Source organism: Gouania willdenowi, chromosome 13, assembly GCF_900634775.1.
Source record: "Gouania willdenowi chromosome 13, fGouWil2.1, whole genome shotgun sequence".
Lineage (NCBI taxonomy): Eukaryota > Metazoa > Chordata > Actinopteri > Blenniiformes > Gobiesocidae > Gouania > Gouania willdenowi.
In genome coordinates this window covers 5986686-6007838 of record NC_041056.1, presented here as the reverse complement: position 1 = coordinate 6007838, position 21153 = coordinate 5986686, and the positions used below count along the sequence as shown (strand labels likewise).

The 21153-nt window shown below is 37.4% G+C and overlaps 1 protein-coding gene across 1 annotated transcript in view; it reads right to left on the bottom strand.

Annotated features, from left to right (window-relative positions):
• Positions 1-4213: 4213 nt before the first annotated feature.
• LOC114474570 (uncharacterized) overlaps positions 4214-21153 on the bottom strand; it is an 87789-nt gene continuing 70849 nt past the window's right edge. Inside the window, exon 5 of the mRNA XM_028464973.1 lies at positions 4214-5685. Coding sequence (XP_028320774.1) covers positions 5446-5685 — 240 coding nt within the window. The 3' untranslated portion in view covers positions 4214-5445. The remainder of the gene's footprint in view (positions 5686-21153) is intronic.

Sequence of the window (21153 nt, the reverse complement as noted above, 5' to 3'; positions counted from 1 at the left end):
GCCGAGCGCGGCTGATTACTCCGTAGGAGAAAAGACTGGATGTGGATTAGATTGGACATGTGTTTACATAATCAGCACTGCCACGAGAACAATCTGCTAGCATAGGACCCTTAAAATTAGGTTTTAGTAGCGAGTTGATGAATATAACATGGTTAGATGCATTGATATGATTAGATGTCACATTATTAGCTACAGTTAAATGGGTTGCTGCACTAATAAAAAACTGACGTGTTCTGGTACCTCATTTTTATTTTGATAATTTTGATACTATTAGTCCCTTAGAAAAACCTGGTATAGTATAGCAGATTGGCTCTGTGTTACTGTATGCTCTTATTCTGAAAGGAAGTTTATTGCCATTGATCTGTGGTAATACAGTACAGCCGATGGGAGCAACACTGAAAAGAGAAGTTTGTTTGTTCCTCCATAAAACAATCTTTTATTCTATTTATTTATTCCAGGCTTTACACATTGTGAGTTCAGGTTACTTTTTAAACTGTCAGTATGTCTCATTTCTGTTTGCTTTCTTTTATTACTCAGTCTATGAATTTTTAATATACTTTTTTAATAACTTTAGGCCAGGTGCTTGGAATGGATGTGACAGTGACAGTATAACAATGATGTCGGAGGGTTGTGTTTTCCGATAAAATAAATGAAATTAGCATTGGTCTGTAAACTGCAGTGTTTTTTGAGTGCTGCTTCAAAGGGAATAGTAATGAAATAAAACATTTGCAGTAGCTGGCGATACGCACCTATTCAAGATGGATGCAACACGCCCATAACCAAGAAAGAAGAAGAAGAAAAACAGTAACTTTTTTCAGTTTGTAGTTACTTCTGTTTACCACACAAAAACATTGGGTTACTGTGAACAAATAACTAACAAAAAAAACTACCTTTAACTAGTGTAAAAAATACTTTCAAATGTTCTTAACTAATGCCCTTTATAGCCTGAATGTTTTATAGTTACTATTTGTTCAAGAAATAGTGAGAATATCTCCATGTGAAGGAACTCAGGGCGATGCCATGACTGCACGTTTTGTCCAGAGTAAACAACCACAGCCACTAGACGTCTATGTCTGAATAAAACAGGAGTTAAAACTAATAATTAGTTAGTTTATTAATCTACATACAATTATGCATTCATTTGATCAATCTACCTTTAGGGTCCAGACTTTTGCTCCAGCCTTCATTGACTCAGCCAAGCATAGCATTAGCTCGTTAGCGTTAGCTCTGCAGAAGCCTCAGGCCTTGCCATCATGTTAAAACAAAAAGTTGGTTCAAGCAAAACTAAGTAACTTTTTCACCTTAGTAAATGCTTCTCGTAGTCCCTCTGAGGGTAACACAAGTGTTTATGGGGTGATTGGGGGGTTCTTTCACCCCCCCTTCTGTCTCTGGCCAGAAAACCACACTTGCAACTCTCGCTTAGCTCTCTTCTCGTTGAACACATGGTGCTTTTTGGTCACTCCATCACTTCAGTGACGTCATTACCAGGGAACGTGTGTGTGTGTGTGTGTGGGTATAAATGGTCGACTTATGGAGTTACTAAAGGATGAGTTCACTCAGAATGTATATGCTTGTTCAAAAAGGTAACCGCTTTATTTTTGCCCTGGTACGTTTAGGAAGCCTTCGTTGCCCATCTCACTGTAGCAGGAGGGAGGAGCAGCTGCCTCAGGTGTGTTTACGTAACCAAAAGGGACCTTTAGGGTGAGCGCTAAGCGCAAGTTACTTAGTTCTGCTTTAAACCACTGCCAATTTAACTTGAACACTAGGGATGTAACGATTAATCGTAAGGCAGTTAAAAATCGATTCATAGGTATCACGGTTGATATCAATTTTCTGAAAATTGAATCGCAGTACTTTTTTTAACCAGCAGAAGTGTTAAACAAGTGTAGGCGGCGGGCGGAGTCTGCTAATACTTTCTTTCTGGCCGCCTTCTACTCTTAAATATGTTAATAAATGATTCATTACCCCTTAAGCACCAAAGGTATATCTGTAATATTACTTGAATCTCTGTAAAAGTCACGTTTTTCTATTAGCTCTGTCTGCTAGCATAGCTTCTCTTCTTCACTGCAAGATATTTGCATGCCAACCGACCACTGTGTTACCAGCGCCCTCTGCTGGTCCAAACAAATATGACGTAAATCACTGCAATCACGGTTTTTTTTTTTTTTTTAAGCCCAATTGTTAAGGCACAAAATACATTTTCAGTTGCACTTTTAAAAGAAAAAGAACTATTATGCAGTTTTGCATTGTTTATTATAGAACCAGAATTTAAATTAATAGGCTTCATTTTCATTTGTATTATTCCTTTATTTATTTCATTCAAGATTTATTTTTAGTTAAATTGCATTGTTTTGAATAGTTTATCAAGGAATTCTTTTGACAATGAAAAATAAAAGGAAAATAGTACCGTATTTTCTAGTTTTTTTCCAAAAAAAAAAAATTGTCTACAGTCCCATTTTGTAAAATAAACCGTGAGAGAATCGTATTGTGAACCCAGTATCGTGAATCGAATCGTATCGGGAGTTGAGTGAATCGTTACATCCCTACTGAACACATCGTGGTTGTACTTCATATTTTATTTTACTATTGCATTATATTTGTTAAAGAATACAAGCAGAAGAATCAGGTAAACATAATGTATTTTTTTATTTAAAACATATTGAGCATTAAAAATGTGAGAGCAGAAAAGTTAATGTCCTGTTATCTTAAACTGAAGTGTTGGTTGGACTTTATTCAAATACGTTTGCTATTAAATGTTGTTTACTTGTTTATGTCCATTCATAGACAATTCCCAACAGGAATCAAGGAAAGCTCACCTGCACTATCCAGTATCACTGGTTTAATTATTATTTTGGCTAAAAAAAGTTACTAAATATATTTCAAATCACTGATTAATTTCAGATCCAATCGTTCTAAATTATTAAATATCAGCCTTGAATTGTGACAAATGGTTAAGTGTTACACCCATAACGCACATGCATTCACACACACTGAAGGAGCTAATAGTAACATAAAGGCTTGTAGTGATGAGTACAAACACGTCCAGTTTTAAACGTTGTGTATTTATTTCATTCTGTTTGTGTTTCAGGGGTCAACAGATTAACTACAACTATAACATGAACAGTTTGTGACGTTTAATGTTAAACTTTTTTTTTTCCCCGCACATCAGATATATTGTTAACATTTACATCAAATATAACAAAAACATGTTCAACTGCTTCACATTATTTCAATATCTCATTCTGGACGACAAGAAAAAAAAAACCAAAATGGCTCAGTTAACTAAAACGTAAGCAGGCCTTTTCCCTTCAAAAGTGCACGATACACGTCAAAAGGAAGCGTACGTATTTACATGTGATGAAAAAACAATTACAAAACAACAAAGAAAAAAAGCCTCAAACGTAAGGATGTCTTTCATGTATCCCGTCAAAGTAATGTTTTAGCATAATATGAATTTTAATACTATTGTGTCACAGAAAAATGCGTCTCAGTGCTTTTTTTTTTACAGAAAGAAGAAAACCTTTCAGCGGCTCCGAGCGGAGGCCGCCACGTAAACTAAACGCTAGCACACATATCGAGCCATTGCAAAACAACGAGGCGAGCATTAACATCCACCACCATTCAGAGTAAACACCAAAGTACTTTCAACATCTTAAGGACTTAAAAAGAACCAAAGAAAAACACATTGAGCATGATCACAAGTAAATTCTTATGTTTTTTTAACTCGCAAATGTACAACCGACATGGGAACCAGTTGTGACTTCATTTGTCATGTCGCTGTGTACAGGAATTGTGTTTCCCAAAATCCACCTGTCGAGCACGTTAGCTTATACACGTTCTGAAATAAAGAGTGCGCAATGGAGTCTAGAAGTACGTGAAATGCTATCATAATATAACTAACTTCCATTCTCTAAAAAAATACGGTAACTCGCTTTTTTTTTTTTTTTTTCTCAGTTCTGTTCCTTAGATAGATTTCTGACTCTTTAGACTACATCAGTACAAACATACCTAAAAAATACGAGGGTTGTCCATCAAAAAGTCTTTTGGACCAGCTTTTTTCCATTTTTTTATTTTATTTAAAAAAAAAAAAGAAAAGCTTCTTTTTTTTTTTTTTCTCAGGACAACCCAAGCTTATGATTGTCTTCACCTTTACCTGTATTAAGAAAACTACAACCCTGCATCAAAAACAAAAGGACAAACAACCACTGTTTGCTTTCACATTAACCACAGGTGTTTCTGGCAATTGGAATTGCACCCTTAATGGGCCCAAAAGTCTTCTTTTCTTCTGAGGAAAATGAAATTGTCTCGATCCGTAATATGTTTAAAAGTAAATGTAGTGATTGTAGTGTGTGCGTTAGCAGGCAGAGAATGATGGAGGGGGGGTGGGGGGAGGAGGGGCTGGGACAAGTGAGCTGTTTAGGGAAAAAGGACTCGGGGCCCCTACCAAACCAAGCATCTTGCACAGGGCACCCACAAAGCTAGAAACGGCTGTGGGGCGTACAGCGGATGGTACAAGATGATAACGTAAACTGGCAAAGCGTTGCATGTTTTATATCTTCAGTGCTAATTTCACATCAAGCAAGAATTTTTTTAGTGTAAACACTGGCATCGAAGTACCATAAACGGATGACAACCATGTGGAACTATTTCTTTGGCAACTACCGGTAGATAATACAAAGAAAAACACAACAAACTGAATAGATGGTGGAGCTAAACCGAGAATGAGAAGTAATTAGATACCGTGTGATCTCAAGCCCTTAGATGTTCCTTGTAGCTTAATGAGCGTAACATTTTCTTAATTGTCCACAATAGTCCGTCAAACTTCAGCGGTGTTGTTTACGAAGGCTAATGAAGGATTGAGTTGAAACTCTGCCAATTCCCATCATTGCATAACAACCCTGTCATCGCATTTACCGTCATTGAAGGGGTAAGTCAATGTCATTACAGATTGATAATTAGTAACACAAATTAAATGGCGTTTTTCCTTTTTTTTCCCCACTAAAAAACACCTGATTACACAAATAGTAGAAGAAGAAGCAAGCAAAAAGCAAACTAAAGTTTAAAGGTCACGAGCACTCACTATGAGAAAAGTAGAAATAAAGGAAAACAAAGTCTTAAAGTGATACATTGGCATATTCTGTACATGATTAAACAGTTGGAAAAAAAGCTAAAAAATTGGTGAAGGAAGCATTCAAAGCAAACAGGGTGATGAGGTGCAGGAGTAACTAGGAGTCGGTGGATGCTATGCTAATATCACAAGGTGCTACAGGGTCAATGGAGCAGGCAGCACAAGATACACAGAGGGTCATTACCAGGAAGCCCACGTGTGGTTTTAGCTTATCGATCAAACGGACACAAAAGGGAATGGATGGGGGGTGCACGTTTGTTCAGCTTGGTGGCGCTATCGCTGTCGCCTTTCGCTGAGACAATGAGTCAGCAGACACGCTACGCCGACTGCTCCTTTGGGAAAGTTAAAGCACCTCGCTGGCCGTGGGCGGGAAAACTGGTGTTTGAGTACGTGGGCTCATTGGTTGGCTGCTGGGCGTAGGGGTGCTGGGGCAGGAAAGAGACGGGTTGGTAGGCCGGGGCAGGCTGGGACTCAGGCTGGGGTTCCATGTTGCAGACGTGCTGGTAGCTCATGTATTCAGCAGGATTTAACAGCTCTTCTGGACGCCCCCCAGAGTCCTGCATGAGAGAAGAAAGAAAAGGGGCTGAAAAAATTACCGTGGAGATTTCCAATGACACAAGGTGTAAAGACAGTGTAGATAAATTGGTCGGAAAAAGAAAAAAAAGATGTAAAAGGTTGATATTCCTGTTTGTTTTGATTTCCACTGTAAACACACATTCCTGATGTTTCCACGAAAAGATGTGGCAATACAATGGTGGATGTTTATTTTGGGGCTTATACGGAAAGATCTAAATTTGAAAAAAAAAAATGTGTCAGGCGAATCACAGTCTTCCTGGTCTCACAAAGAACCAAAAGAAATCAAGGACAACCCTTCATCTAGGGGACTTCACATCACACAATACAATGTGCAAAAAACGTCCCTCACTTTCAATAAACGGAGTGTTTACAGTGGAGTTTCTTTTTGACAGACACGGGGTATTAAGGTGCTTTCACACCAGTTTAGTCCTGGACTCGGTTCGAATTGGCAGAGGGCGGGTGATCATTTTATCACCTTGGTTTGGTTAGGTTTGTGGTCAGAGTGCAACTTCTGATCTGCTCCAAACAGCCTCTGGTGCAGTTAAATGTGCCAACCACTTGAGGGTGCAATACCCGAGTAGATCCAGGCTGAAAAACAGAAATCTGAAGAAGAGGCAATTAAGCCCTTAAGAGTACGCAGAGACTTCTGTCTTCTTCGATTGTTCTTTCACAACATTCAACAATGGAGCAGCAACTGGTTGCTGTGCTTTTGTTGGTTTAAAAGCCCTGTTTTGTGCCATCACTGGCTCTTCTACCATCCCGTGCTCTATAAGTCATCGCCAATTCTTCCTGTGTTTAATCGGCTCAGAGAGAGGTTGCGTTCATAGCGTACCTAATCTCTCTAGACTTTGATTGGAAACACTACGAGACCAACAAAAACAATCACTCTAGAATTTGCCTGTTTGATCCGCTCTAGACTGTTTGCGTTGCGTGTTTACAACGCCTAAACAATGTAAACTATCCGCGCAAACAAACCTTAGAATATTTTACTAGGATCTGTTGGTGTGAATGTACCATTAGTCTGGTAAGGGTGTTTTCTTACCCTGCCAACAGTTTTGGCAAGTCATGACTTTTGCATCAGCATCTTTGACTGTCAATTTGTAACTCCCTGGACAAAATCGGAGTTTGACACTCCTGCCTTGAATTTTCCACAAAATTCACATGAAGATAGAACCTCTTCTTACGTGTACATCCTGTAGCTCCAGTTTGTGAAGGTATCAAAAGTCTATTTTGTCCCCAATGACTAAAAAGATATTGGTTTGTGAGTGGAGAGCAGGAACTGGATCCTATTCCAAGAAGCTGGATTACTAGCAATCTCAGCTGTGTCCAGGCTAACACGGGGCAAATACAGGACCTCGTGACCTTGTTGCCTAGGCAACCTGTTTGGTGACTCAAACCTGGTCCCCTTGTGGGATATGTTTATATTAAGCCTGGGAAAGATCACTGTCTACGCTGCAGATGGAGAAGAAGAATATGGGACATTCTCAACATGTAGTGGATTTATTATTGGAGGTTGTTTATGTCTGGAAAGTTCTAGCACCACTGAATGTAAAAGGCTTTCAGCTGAACCTGATATTTCTCTTTATCTAGGTGGAGGTTGTCCAATGACAGAGTGTCAAACTTAAGCATAAAGGTTTTGTCCTCCCAAATTAGTTTGAAAGTTTTTGGCCAAACAAACACTTCAGATGAATGTTACCACCACTCTGTGTGCTGAAAGCCAGTGGAACTGAAAGATTTAAACCCCTAAACCCTTTTTTGTGCGACTGTTTATACAGCTCCGGTAATTGCACCCATGGAACCAAATGGTAATCCTCTGCTGTCTCCAAAATGTTATCTTTCTGCTTAAACTGTGAAAACTGACCTCTGTTTTTGTCTGCATCCCATATCACTCAGGTGATGGGTGGGGTGGAAACTGGAGGGTGCCTCAAAAATGTTTCCTCTGTGTTCTACATTTGAAAATCCTTCTTTAACCAAGTTTTGCCATTTCAGGATGAAGAAAAAAGTTCTCCACAGTAGTAAAATATGTAACATGCACAATATTATCTCTTTTTTAAGGCTATGAAAATACAACCAGTAGAAACAAATAATACAAAGCCAAGGAGATTGTTCTGGAAGTTAACCAAAGGTAAAAGGCACTCAATGGTTCATTGTAAATTCATTTTTAATAGTGTACTGCCATCGCAGCATTTATACAATAACACATTCAGTGTTTACGGCATTTCCAATACAGATTTTTACCCCCTTCACAAAAATAAATAAATAAATAAATAGAGTGAAATTAGCTTTGTTTCAGGGTTTGTATTAGGGCTTTCGGGCGTGTTTTTCTGTTGTTCAGATTAGGTTAAAAAGCGGGTTGTTTCTTGTTTTGTTTTTTGTTCCAAAGTCTCAAGTTTTGAATCAGTTTCTTTAAATTTCTCTTTAAAACTGAATTATTTACTGTTTTCTTAAACAACTAAACAGCCACTGACCGAATCTTGTTTGGTACCATTATGTAAAAAATGTGCAAATATTAAAATGAAACTGGTAGATCAATGCCAACACTGCAACAGATGTGACAGAAAGTGTAGCCATATGTGCAGCATTAGCCTGTAGCATTTCCTCCAAGGAAATAAACTGAATAACCAGTGACAAAGGTGGATGCGTTCGCACAAAAAACACACAGGATCCCTTCAGAGTGATATTCACAGGTTTAACATACACAACATGTGAAAATGCTTATCTCCTCTCTGGTTACATAAACTAGATAAAGTCATGGCTATTATAGCCTTTATATCATCAGTGAGCCAGGACACAATTTATTTATCAAGACATTTATACTCCTGCTTCCTAGTGACATGGAGGAATGTCCCATTACAGTTCCTACAATATTTAAAGATAGAAAAGTAGTGAAAATATGACATAATAGCATGTTATACTAAAATACTGCTATAATGCACAAGTACCCAATAATAATAATAATAATGCATTGGATTTCATATAGCGCTTTATCATAGAGACTCAAAGCACTTTACAGAATTAAGGCATTATTCTGCCTTGGGGCAGACTGACGGAAGCGAGGCTGCCATAGTGCGCCATCGGACCCTCCGACCACCACCAACACTCACTCACACACTACATTCATACTACGCAATGTGGGTGAAGTGTCTTGCCCAAGGACACAATGACAGATACCAGTGGAGTGACAGGTGGACTATGGCTACGTTCACAATGCAGGCAAATGTGACCCAAATCTGATATTTTTGCCCTTATGCTAACTGTATTAAGATTAAGATTAAGATTAAATCGGGGCTTTCACCTTTAATTGGCCATGTAATGTTGTTACATACCTGGAATTTGTCCTGTGCATTTAACCCATCCCTGAGGAGCAGTGTTAAAGACAGTTAAACGCAATTCCAATTTTTTTTAAATGCGACCCAGGTCACTTTCATACCTGGTCCCAAATCCGATAGATATCTTAAATAGTAATGTGAACTGCCAAACAAAAAAAAAAATCAGATCTGAGCAAAAAACATCAGATTTGAGCATTAAGGCTTGCAGTGTGAGCGTAGCCTATGTGGTCTCATAGGGCCCCATTAGTCACCACTGGGGCCCAAAGTTGAGCTGAAAGCCTCATCTGAGGAGAATAAAAAAATGTGCCTGTTTTTATACCTGATGTGCTTGAGAATAAATGTAGGATATAAGAATATATTTAAGTGAACTCATGAGCTGTGGTTAGTGTTTTGGAGTTATGTTATTGCTCTTACAATATAAAAATACTCAATATGTCATACTGACATAAATTATAGTTGCTTTCCAAAATGTAAACGCTACCCATTTCTTTTTGTTCCCATTTTCCATGAGATGATCTGAAAGACCTAAAAATACACAAAAGCTCTATTTATTTCAAATATAGTTCACAAATGTGTCCAAATGGGTTCTAGTGAGCACTATTACTTCACCTCACAGGTGTGGCATATCAAGTTGCTGATTAGACAGCAGGATTAATGCACAGGTGTGAGGCTGACCATAATCCAAAGTGTGTCTCATCATTATTGTTTTAAGTTTCAGAAAAAGTTTAGTTCATTCCCATCAAAGCCACGCGTCATAAAAACAAAAGCAGCCTTTATGTCTGTGACATCATGGTGTTTGAAGGCTCCACCATGGGAGCGTTTATTCATTTTCCAAAAATTAACTGCAACTCAAAACCGTTGAAAGCTTAAAATGGCTTCAAGGACCTTATTGGAACTGTGCTGCGGTCTCTCACAGTTTTTTATTCTTTTTTAGTCAGTTTAGCTATTTGATGTAGAGCTGTTGGTGCAAACATTTTTGCATTACTGAAAAATGAGCCCATGCATATTACTGTACTCTCTTAAACTATGTCTACTCACCTGCATATACCACATGCATAATATTCTCCAAAAGCTTAAAGTGTATTTGCAAAAAACTGCTGGGTTTTTATTAAGGTTAACATTCTATAATGTTTGAAACAGGTCAAAATAAGTTTAAAATACGTTTTTATCATTCTTAAATGGCAAAAGTAGCGACAAAGTTGAAATGTATATTTGTACATTTGTATTATATTTTCTTGGAGTTGTGCACTTGTATTTAATCCACATTAAATTAACAATCTTTTATTTCATTATGTACATTTTCTTTTTTTATGTTTTAGTGTTACTTCTTTTTATGTCAAACTAATGCCGGCAACGGTTTACCCGATATAGCAGACATGGCAAACTCATGGCCCGGGGGTCAAATCCGGCCATTTGGAGCGTCCAATTCGGCCCGCAGGAGTAAAAAAAACTAATGATAGAGAAAACATGAATCATTGTGTAAATAAAACTCAACATTATTTGCAGGAGCTCACAATTTTCCCATTATATCACATGATTGCAATCATTTTTAATGTAAAACTGTTGAAGAAAAAACTCAATTCTTACAAAAACCTTCAATTTTCCATAAATTATGACAATAATTTCCTTAATTAAATAGAAATTAGTCACAAATCTAGGAAATTGAAAGTGAAGATCGTGTTGGGACTGAAATCTGTCACGTTTTGCTTGGATATTGTCAGTTTCTTACATATTTTTGTATTTTATGTATACGTAGAAGTGCAAACTAGGGTACAATAATGTTGAAATTACTAATTTTCCCGCATAAAATCTAGGGCCCACTTGAGATTGAACTGCTTCATATTTGGCCCCTGAACTAAAATGAGTTTGTTGCTACGCTAGTCACATGGGTTCTGTACACTCGCGCAAAAGTTGCTTCTTGCACAGACTTTTCTTCGGAAAACAACCAACTTCCATCAGAACACACACCTTGTCACCAGTTTATGTCCTTATAACAAGTAATCAGACACGGGAGACGGACTGGTACTGATTGTTGTCTTTAGTTTTGCTCTTTCACACGTTCACACACGGCTGATGATGTCACATGTAACAACGGGGACGGCGTCTCTGAAAGGCTGAACTAAAGCTTTACTGTTTAAATACATAAGAAGTGCAGCTGTACTTTTGGTTAATATGTTCTTTTTTACAGAAGAATTATATGTTTTATGTCTGAATTAGTTTTGGATCAAGTTGTTCAAGTTCAAATGTTTGTAGCCAAAATGTGTCATATGTTATAATAATAACAATAATAATAATTCATCAATGTTATATAGTGCTTTTGTATATATTATTATCCAGTGAAAACAATCTATACCTGATGGATTAAAAGAGAGCTGATAATCCCTGCAGGAAATTAAAGAGACAAAGATAATATAATAAAGAGTTAAAGCAAACAAAATCCATTTGTATTATTTCATTCCCTCACCCAATGAGAATCAATAAGGAATCTAATAGATATGCAGTATCGATAATGGAACAGGAATCACAAATTTTTTATCAATTCCCATCCCTATTTAGAATGTATATAACTCTTTACAATAAAAAAAAAAACTAATTATGCAAAAACAGTTGGAATTATTCCAATAAATCAAGTTTTAACAGAGTTGCCAACGACACAGTAGGTGTTAAAGGGTTAACTAAAGAAGTAAAAAGTGCCATGACAATAACTTACCAACTAAAAAATGCACTTGCATGTATTTCTTGATTTTCATTTTGTAATTGTTGTTTCATTGTTCTTCGTATGCGTTTGTAATAATTATAAAAATATATATTTTTTTTTTTGAGATAAATACATACATTCCCATTACTCCTACCACATTTATTTATATTGCCTTTATTGTTGAAATGACTCTTTTCCTTCATGAGATTCTCATCATCTCATGAAACTTGACCTATCATTTTTGTTTATTCATCCTTTTTATTTTATTTCTAATAAATAGCACAAGTCTTTTTCACCTTTTCTTTCATCAGGAACAGAAAATAGCACAAGTGGCAAATGTGTTTTTTTTTTTTTACTTTCTAACTTCTAATCCCTTTCCTGAACTTCTTCACCATTACGCATGGTGCCATGGGATTTTAAGGGATTTAGTGTAATTTCCTTTCTAAGATAACCAAATTACTTTTAAAGGGGATTTAATTACAAAGCAACTTACTGTGGAAAAAACATTTTAAGGATCGTTTTAGACAATAGAAAAGAAAACAAACTGGAATTAGTTTTTGTAAAACTACTTGTTCGCTTCCCAAACAAGTGTGGCTAATAACAATCACGTCTGTCGAGTTCCTGAGCCATCCCAGACATCCTATTTATCTAGGAAAGTTAATCAGCTGTTATTTTAAGGCAATTACATTCTCATTTGGTATGAATTTTAAAAGAAAAGCGATTTTAGCCGTCACCGGAAAAACCCAATTAAAGTCAAAATGAGATGATGGAGAAGATGGGCTCGTAGCACATAAGAAATATTTCCATTATTTTTCATTGATTCATTCCAGAAACAAGCTATAGCAAGTTATAGCAATAATAACTGTTCTCTCTGTGGTTTTTCATTTTGCCTGTGTCACCTCTTCTAATAATAACCGCAACCATCTATGAAAGTTAAAGCTGCGGTATGTAAGTTTTAAACCTTTGTGCATATTGTAATTCAAAGTGTTTTGAGAGGCCATCTTCTTTTGGCTCTGTATTTAAGCTTTAGGGTGTATTCACACCGGTTTGGTCCCGGACTTGGTCCGGTTTGGCTCGGTTTGTGTTCAGAGCGCAACTGCTTATCCACTCCAAACAGCCTCTGGTGCAGTCACATGAGCTAACCACTTGAGTGCACCATTACTGGAGTATAGACTTCTCTAGGCAGAAAAACAGAAACCTGAAGAAGAGGCTCTCAACAATGAGTCAAAGCGAGTGCTTAAGAGTGCACAGAGACTTCTGCCTTTTCTGTTTCTTCTTTCACAACATTCAACATTGAATTTTGCACCGGCTCTCCCACAATCCCGTGCGCTCTTCGCCATTGCAGATACTTCCTGTGTTTGACCCACTTCGAGAGCAGTTTTGTTCACGGCGCACCTAATCGCTCTAGGCTTTGATTGATAATGATCAGAGACCGGCAAAAATAATTGCTGTAGAATTTGCTTGTTTGATACGCTCTAGACTTTGTTTGCGTGTTCAGACCACCCAAATGAGGCGAACTATTCGAGCAGACAAATCCCAGAGCGTTTTAACCACTCCGGGATCCGTCTGTGTGACCGTCATGCTCCTTTTCAGTCAATCAGAGATATTTTTACCGAGTGCTTCACTAGCTGTTTTAGGCGTTACTATTAGCTAAAGTCAATGCACGTTCACATCCTATTGGTAGTTAAAGTGCAATGGCAGATGTTTCAGCAGGAAAAGTCCCAATCACTGTATTAGGCACACACAGCAAAGCAAGTCAAAAATATGAAGACCATACTAGGGTGGAACGGACTCCACGGAAGTCCGTGTGGACGTCCGCGACTGCGCGAGGACCGCGCCACAATGCTCGATGAGAACAAAGAGTGATACGTGCTTTCAGTCACTAAAACATCAGAAGACTCTTCAAAAATACAAGAAACAGTCGCAAAATTTGTTGATAGTCGCTTGTTAGAAAAAAAAGTTGGTAAGAGGAGTTGGAAAGTGGCCAGATTTAGCGACAAAGTCACTGCAATCAGCTTCACAGTCATGTGCATTCACGATGATGCAGGCGGATTCAAAATGGGAGGGAAAGAGGGGAGCATGGTTGTTTCCATTCCGGTCTAACAATTCTACATACTGCAGCTTTAACACTTGCCTTTCCAAACTGCAAAATCACTACACAAACAGTCACACAATTCAATTTCACAAATGGTAAATGTGTGTGTGTTAAAATAATCTATGTGCGTCACATGCTGGGAAGTTCAAGCACATTTACAACATTTTTTAAACTAAATCAGGCCCAGGAGTGGGATCATGAATACATTTACACCGTCCGTGGCTCATTAACCACTTTTTAAATATCATTACATTGTGTTTAATCAGCCAACATACCTGTTCAGCTCAGAGAGTAGTTTTGTTTTTGATGGTGTTTGTGAATACGTAAATCTTTGGTTTTAACTTTGCTAAATCAGCTTTCCCCTGTAGATGTTATAAAACATTTTAAATTTGGTGAAACAGTCTTTTTTCTCGCACAAGAATGAGATTTGTGTTGCTTCTATATAAATAACCCTGTAATAATCTTCGGCTTAGAATGCCAGATACCCAAAGGAGCAGTTCTGAAGCAGTATTTCCCCCAGCCTCTGAACGTAATTCATTTCATTTGTCAGTCACCACCATGCTAACTGGGAAAACAGTGTGGTGATCCATAAATACAGACGCCATGCAAATGAGGCGGGACATCTTGGAATTTCAGCGTCAGATGAGACGGGAGTGATTAAAAATCATCAAACTCATCTCTACACTTTTAATGGTTTCTCTCTGCATCATGTGCCAACGCTGAGGTGTTAGAGTAAATTTAGCTTTGTGTTAGATGTGGAAATCTTTATTTTTATTTCTGCGTTACTGAAACAGGCTCGCTCAGAATAGCCTTTTCGATGCAGAGCACATTAGAAGAGAAGTAGAAAACATGTTTCATGTTTTTGTGTTGTTTTTGAAGCCGCGTGTACTTCTATAATGAAACCAAATGGTACGATTGCATCCGACTTGAGTGTTTTTCTATGAGAGTGGTCCTTGAACAAACGTTGTGGCTTTTTTTTTGATTAGATCTCCATCTGGGTGAAGATGGTCGGAGTTCAACTTGTTAGTCCTCCTTCATTCTCGTTTCTAATATTATTAAATGGGTCAAGTGGTGGAAAAAAAATCTATATACACATATGCGTTTCTATTTGCACTTTTTTCATTTAAATTCAATTCGACTCAACGTTATTTATGTAGCGCAAATTACAACTAAGTCATCTCAGCACGCTTAACAAAAGATATGGTCCATAGAAAGAAAGAAAGAAAGAAAGAAAGAAAGAAAGAAAGAACCCAACATGAACGAGCATTTAGCGACAGTAGGAAGAAAAAACTCCCTCTTTTTTATGGGAAGAAATCCCCAGTGGAACCAGGTTCAGAGGTGTCAACCATTCGCTCCGACTGGTTCAATAATTCAATACATTTCATGAAGTAAATTGTGTACCAATGTTATTAATTAGCACATTTCTATAAGAAATTACTAAAAGGTCTTGGTCTCGAGCTGGACATCTGGAAGGGACTATGGCAGAGATGGGGCACTTCTATCACAGTGGAGCCACAAAAATGTGTTTGTTTGATGGAAGATGGAATATTATCAACATTCATCAATCTGAGCATTAACACAGGGAAGAACAAATAGTTTTTATTGTAATTTTGTGAATTTTTCTGTCTTGTTATCTTGCTCATTATGAAGCATTTTGTGTATTTCTATTGTCCTTTCGTGTATTTTTCCTGTAAAATGTAAATGTTTTTTGGAGTCATTTTGGTGTGTTTTTGTTGTTGTTTTGCTTGTTTGTGTTAGTAATGTGGGTTTGCGGAGTCATCTTTTGTGTGTTTCGTGTCTTTTTGTGTACTTTTGCTGTCATTTTCTGTAATTTTGTTTATTTTTTTAGTCATTTTATGTATTTTTGTTGTCGTTTTGTGTTATCTGGAGTAATTTTTTGTATTACTGTTGTAGTTTTTGAGTGTTTTTAGTGTATTTTCTGTGTTTTTTGTGTCTTTTACTGTATTTCCCTGCAATGTTGTAATCATTGGTATTTTTAATGTATTCTGGCTTTTGTTTGTGTGTTTTTGTACAATTACTTTAGGGGCCGTATAAAATTAGACCGAGGACCGCATGTGGCCCCCGGGCCGCCAGTGCCCATGTTTGGACTATAGTATATATACTTTATTTTACTAATAAAGTATATCTTTGCCCATTTTCCCACTATTGATACATCTGTCAGCACATATTTTTTTTTTCCATAAGATCTCAGTGAAGGGCAGAAATCGAAATATTTGTTTTCGTTTGAAAATAGAATATATGAAATAAAAAGGTAATTGGTGCAAAAGGACTATCTAAAACCAATGAAAAGCCAGTGTTTCGTTGGTAATACCATGATTTTGGTCCCGAATTACAAAACTTGTTTGAAATAGTTTGTTAATGTCAAACATGAACAAAAACGCTCATGTTCACTAAATCCTGTTAGCTTTCAAAGCTGCTTTAAAGATAAAGTTATTACACTCATCTCAAGACAATTGCATAGATGCTTTGCTCTCAGTGATCTGCTGAAGTCTTTTTTACCTTTTGATGAGACAGTGATTGTAGATTTTTTACACGTAAACATTGTTATTCAGTTGGAGAGTTTGTCCTCGAGCTGAAGGAATATTTCGGTTTTGTCAACGCTGTCATTGTTGGTCTTTGAAAAGTGTTTTGTTTTTTTTTCTTCAAAACTCCACATTCATAAATATTAGGGGTTTAAAGTATTAATGGTTTATGTGGTGCATAACGATGGTGCTGTAGATAATTCTACATTTTTATAGCGACAGTCCATAATCAACTAAAGCCTTCTGTCTTCAAACACCAACTTAAACTTATTAAACTGCTGTTAAAATGAAATTTATGTAAATGTATGGATTAACTTCCTCTAAGTGACTCCCTTATTTTATAGTTCATCGTATTCTGTGCTTTCCCATCTCATAAATGAGTTTTAAACATGAGGATTTACTTCTTCCACAAAGCACTCTGTATTAATCAGCAGAAATGGATGTTGAAATAAAGTTTACTTTGGATACGCATTTCTTAACTGACTAACCCGCAATCTTTTATATGCCTCAGACCACTATCTTCTTTTCTGCGGCTCAGAACAAAATTGCCCACGAACCATGAATACTGATCCGTACCAAAGTGGTTGGGGACGACTCTACCAAAAAAAAAAAAAGGCTACGTTCTACGTTCACACTGCACACCTTAATGCTCTATTCCGATTTTTTGTCTCAATACGATTTTTTTGTTTGTCGGTTCACATTAGCATTTAAAATGTGACCTGTATCAGACTCCAGTGGGAACGATTTGTGGCTCCAAACTGAACCACATGCGCATTATCGCATTTGTGCAGTGGAGCTGGAGAATGAATGAGCAGGTACAGAGGAGGACGGGGAGAAAGAAGTAGAAAAAGAAACAAAGAATGTTTTGGCTTTTTGTGGTGCAGCTTTGACCCAAACCCAACGGAGAAAAACCGAAACCGACAGGTCGGACAGACATTAGGTATTTATATCTATGCCCGACCCAAAACCAACAAGTAAAACCTATTTTTTTTTTCCTCATACAAATGACATATGCTTGTTTTAGTGTGAACAGAACTGATCTGCGCACGGGTAACAAGCGCACATCAAACACAGGCGCAGTGCGCACAAGAGACAATCCGGCTTGACCGTTCACACTGAGGTCGCATTCAAAAAAATCAGATCTGTTTCTAATTCAGGACTACATGTGAAAGTGGATTGAAGATATGGGTTGGATTTGAGTGTGAACGCAGCCTTATTCTCTCCAAAAGGAAACCCCTGATTTACTGCTACGGACGGTAACCGTATTGCAACTTTTGTTACACACGGAGCAGCCGAGGTTGCAGTCAGCTGCACTATATACACGTGGGACGCATTATTGATCGTCCTGCGTGACAGGAGGGGCACTGGACATTTTGGCAAAGAGGACGTAGAGGACATTATAGTGATTCAGAGAACGCAGATAATATTCATTAATAATTGTGTACTTCTGACACAAACTTAAAGAGTACCCTGAGGTTTTGGCTAATGTGCACTAGGCCTGTAATTTAAAAAAAATACCTTGATTATGGGCGTGGCAGTTAAGACACGCCCAGTCTGTACTATAAAGTCTCCAAAGAACAATTTATGCTATGCTAACTCCTGGTGTTGTTCTGATACCCTTTTTTTTACCGTCCAGAATGGCGATACCTGTACCTAGTTGCATTGTATTGGTTGGTATCGATACATGCCGATACTACAGTGTTTGCAAGATATGACTTGTTTTTCGCCAAATATCAGGTCCTCAAAATCGCCAACATTTTCTCTTATGTGTAGGGAGTGGGACACGTTTGATTGTTTTTCGGTAACATGAAAACGCGTCCTCGCTATTGGTTTGTGCCTCGTCATGCACTGAACACGTAGCCATACGTGTTTCTGTGATCAGGAGTCAGGGCAGCAGTGAGCGTCGAGAGAGAGAAAAAAACAAAGCGCTGCGTTTGAAGAAGAGTTTGATGCAGAAAATGGCATCGGTGTGTTAATAGTACTTGTCAATACCGATGCCAGCCTTTTAGCGCCGAATCATGGCCTCTCCCGATACTAGTATCGGTATCGGCACATTACTAACTACCAACCCACCACTCACTTTACCTCTCTATTCACAATATTCTCAATCCAACCTACTCGCCACAGATTCACATTCAGAGTCCACTGGTGCTAAGTTTTATAGGAGGGGCGGAGCTAACGTGACATAAGAAGCCACCAAATTGTCACAAACCACCATTCTCAGCCAATAACAAAATTTGATTGTAAAAGCTGAGTTTCAACCCACAGAGGGCAGTCTCTCTTACATTTTTTACAACAAAATATTCAAAATTGAAATACTTAATTAACTAAAATGTCAAGAGTTGGACAAGAACCAATCAACAACACTACTTCATACCCACATATACTGTATTTGTGTTCAGCAGAAGGAAAAAGTGGTTTAGGGGTTTATTTCATCTTTGAGAATGTTACTTGACCTACTCTTGTTTTATGCACATTATTTTGATAAGTTCATTTACATTTTCAACTTTTTGTTTTTAAAATAGTGCCATTGTTTGATTGCTAATAATGATTGTATAATGCAATACTGAATATTGTGAATGCAAAAAAAATAAATAAATAAATAAATAAATAAACAAAGTCTTTATTTACATTAAAGCAGAAAAGTAGAAATATTTCTGCCTCGACACATCCAACTTCAAAGCTAAACTGTTATTTTCGGTTGGCACAACCTACATTTCAGATAAAGTTAAGTCAAATTCTAAAAAGTTGTTGGGAATAAAAGTTAAAGAGGACAAATCCAAATGAAGCTGAATGCATAATTAAATGTTCTAAATTAAAACTTAATCTAAATGAAATCTGACTCACCTTAAAGTCATTTTAAGCACAGGGATATTGGGTAGATAAGGTAACCTTAAGGAAGAGCGGCCTGAATAACTTTTTCAATCTGATAGTGTAATTACTTTGTCAAAGTAAATGGGGGTTTAATAATGTTTATTAAATGATAGATGTATTGCACAGATTACCTTTAACCACTTGTAAATCAATCTCTTTTTTGGACTTGAAGGAGAATATTGTGGAGAAGAACGAGGTATGCATTTAAAAAGCAACAATTTTGATGGAATGGAGTAACTTTGTTCTGCTGCCAGTTGAGACAAGCCTTATTACACACAGGCAGTGTGAACAGATCTTCCCCCCGGGGAGCTTTCATATTGGAACGACATATCAGTAGTTAAAACGCCGCTGACTGAACACTTTGTCAACCCTGACATGGGAACTCGATCAATGTTCATGACATCTCAAACGTGTTTGGTCTTATTCTGGAAACACCAGTGTTAAAGCTCTCCTGTTAAAACTTTATTAAACTTATGAAAAATGTATAGAAACCTTTTGCACATGTGTTGAAATTTAGCTTGTTAAAAAACTGCAATAACGCAAAGTAGTTTATCTTGTGTGACACTTGGTTTTGCAAAGTTAAGGTTTTTGCTACACATATTTTTCACAATAACTGGAGATAGTTTGGACCTTGATGTTCATATGCAGAAGATAAAATGATTATTTATCACCCACATCACCCTCTGAATATGGAAATAGTGCAGTGGAAACCAAAACAAATTGTCAATTCAAACCCACTCTGTGAAGCTTCCACCCACATGCAGCGTGGAAAGGTTTATAATCCTAAAGACAGGTCTTGAAGCTTGAGCTAAAATAATGATGCAAGAGTATTAAAATCAGCTTTTTTCCTTTTGCCATAATCACCTCAGGGTGCCATAGAAACGATGTCATGATGTAGCGTCCTGAGTCAAAGAAACTGTTGACATTTACATGAAATCTCTACAACATATTCCTCTTCTCTATTTACCATCATGGGTTCTAACTTCTTCTTTTATTCTGATCTGAAGGTTACAGGTCACATGGGTTACACTCAAGGACCAGGGGCCAAATTCGGCACTTTAGAGGAGTGGTTCTCAAACTTTTTTGGCTCAAGTACCCCCTTTCTCTTACTTTTGAATCCAAGTATCCCCCGTTTATCCGACTAACAATTACAGCCAAAAACAGCGCCGCTGCGCTGCTTTTTTTAACTTACGCGCATGGGAGAATAAAGCCCTTGATCAATAAAACTTTGTATAAACCTTTCATTTCAACATTTTGGAGATTTCCAATGTGCTACTGCAAAAACTTTTGGTTAACTTCAAAACAAAAGCCCTATTCACAAAAGCATTAAAAAACTAATGAAAGAAAAAGAAGAGATGCTTTTGTTTTGAAAGGGAGATGCTTGATTTTAAACTTGAAGCCGGTCCGAGGACCATTTTATATTCCACTCGCAATGCATCATGGGGCAGTTGAGTATGAGTAGTGTTCCCACCGTACATTTATTGCTACTCAATCTTTTCATACTATATACTGTATATATGTTAACGCATTTCATACTATATTTAACATCAATCTTAACGTTAGTATTACATTTCAATATCAATAAAAGTCATAATTGTTATTTCGTACACTTCGAAGTGCCACATCTCTTTTCACAGGTAGTGGCATTCCCTTAAATTTCAAAAGCAATTAAGCAAACCTCCAACACAGTCATCATGGTCATCGTTTTCTTCACATGTGCTATTGTGGTTGAAGATTATGATTCATTTGATCTTTTCTCTTTTCTTGGGTTAGGTAATCAGCTTGATGCTTTGCTCGTCCAATGTTTGTCATTTCCATCAAATGACTGTTTAATGTCAGGTGGCTCACAGTGAGACATACTGTCTTTGCTCCTCGTCTCTCCAAATGCCGTGCTCATAAGACGCGCTCCA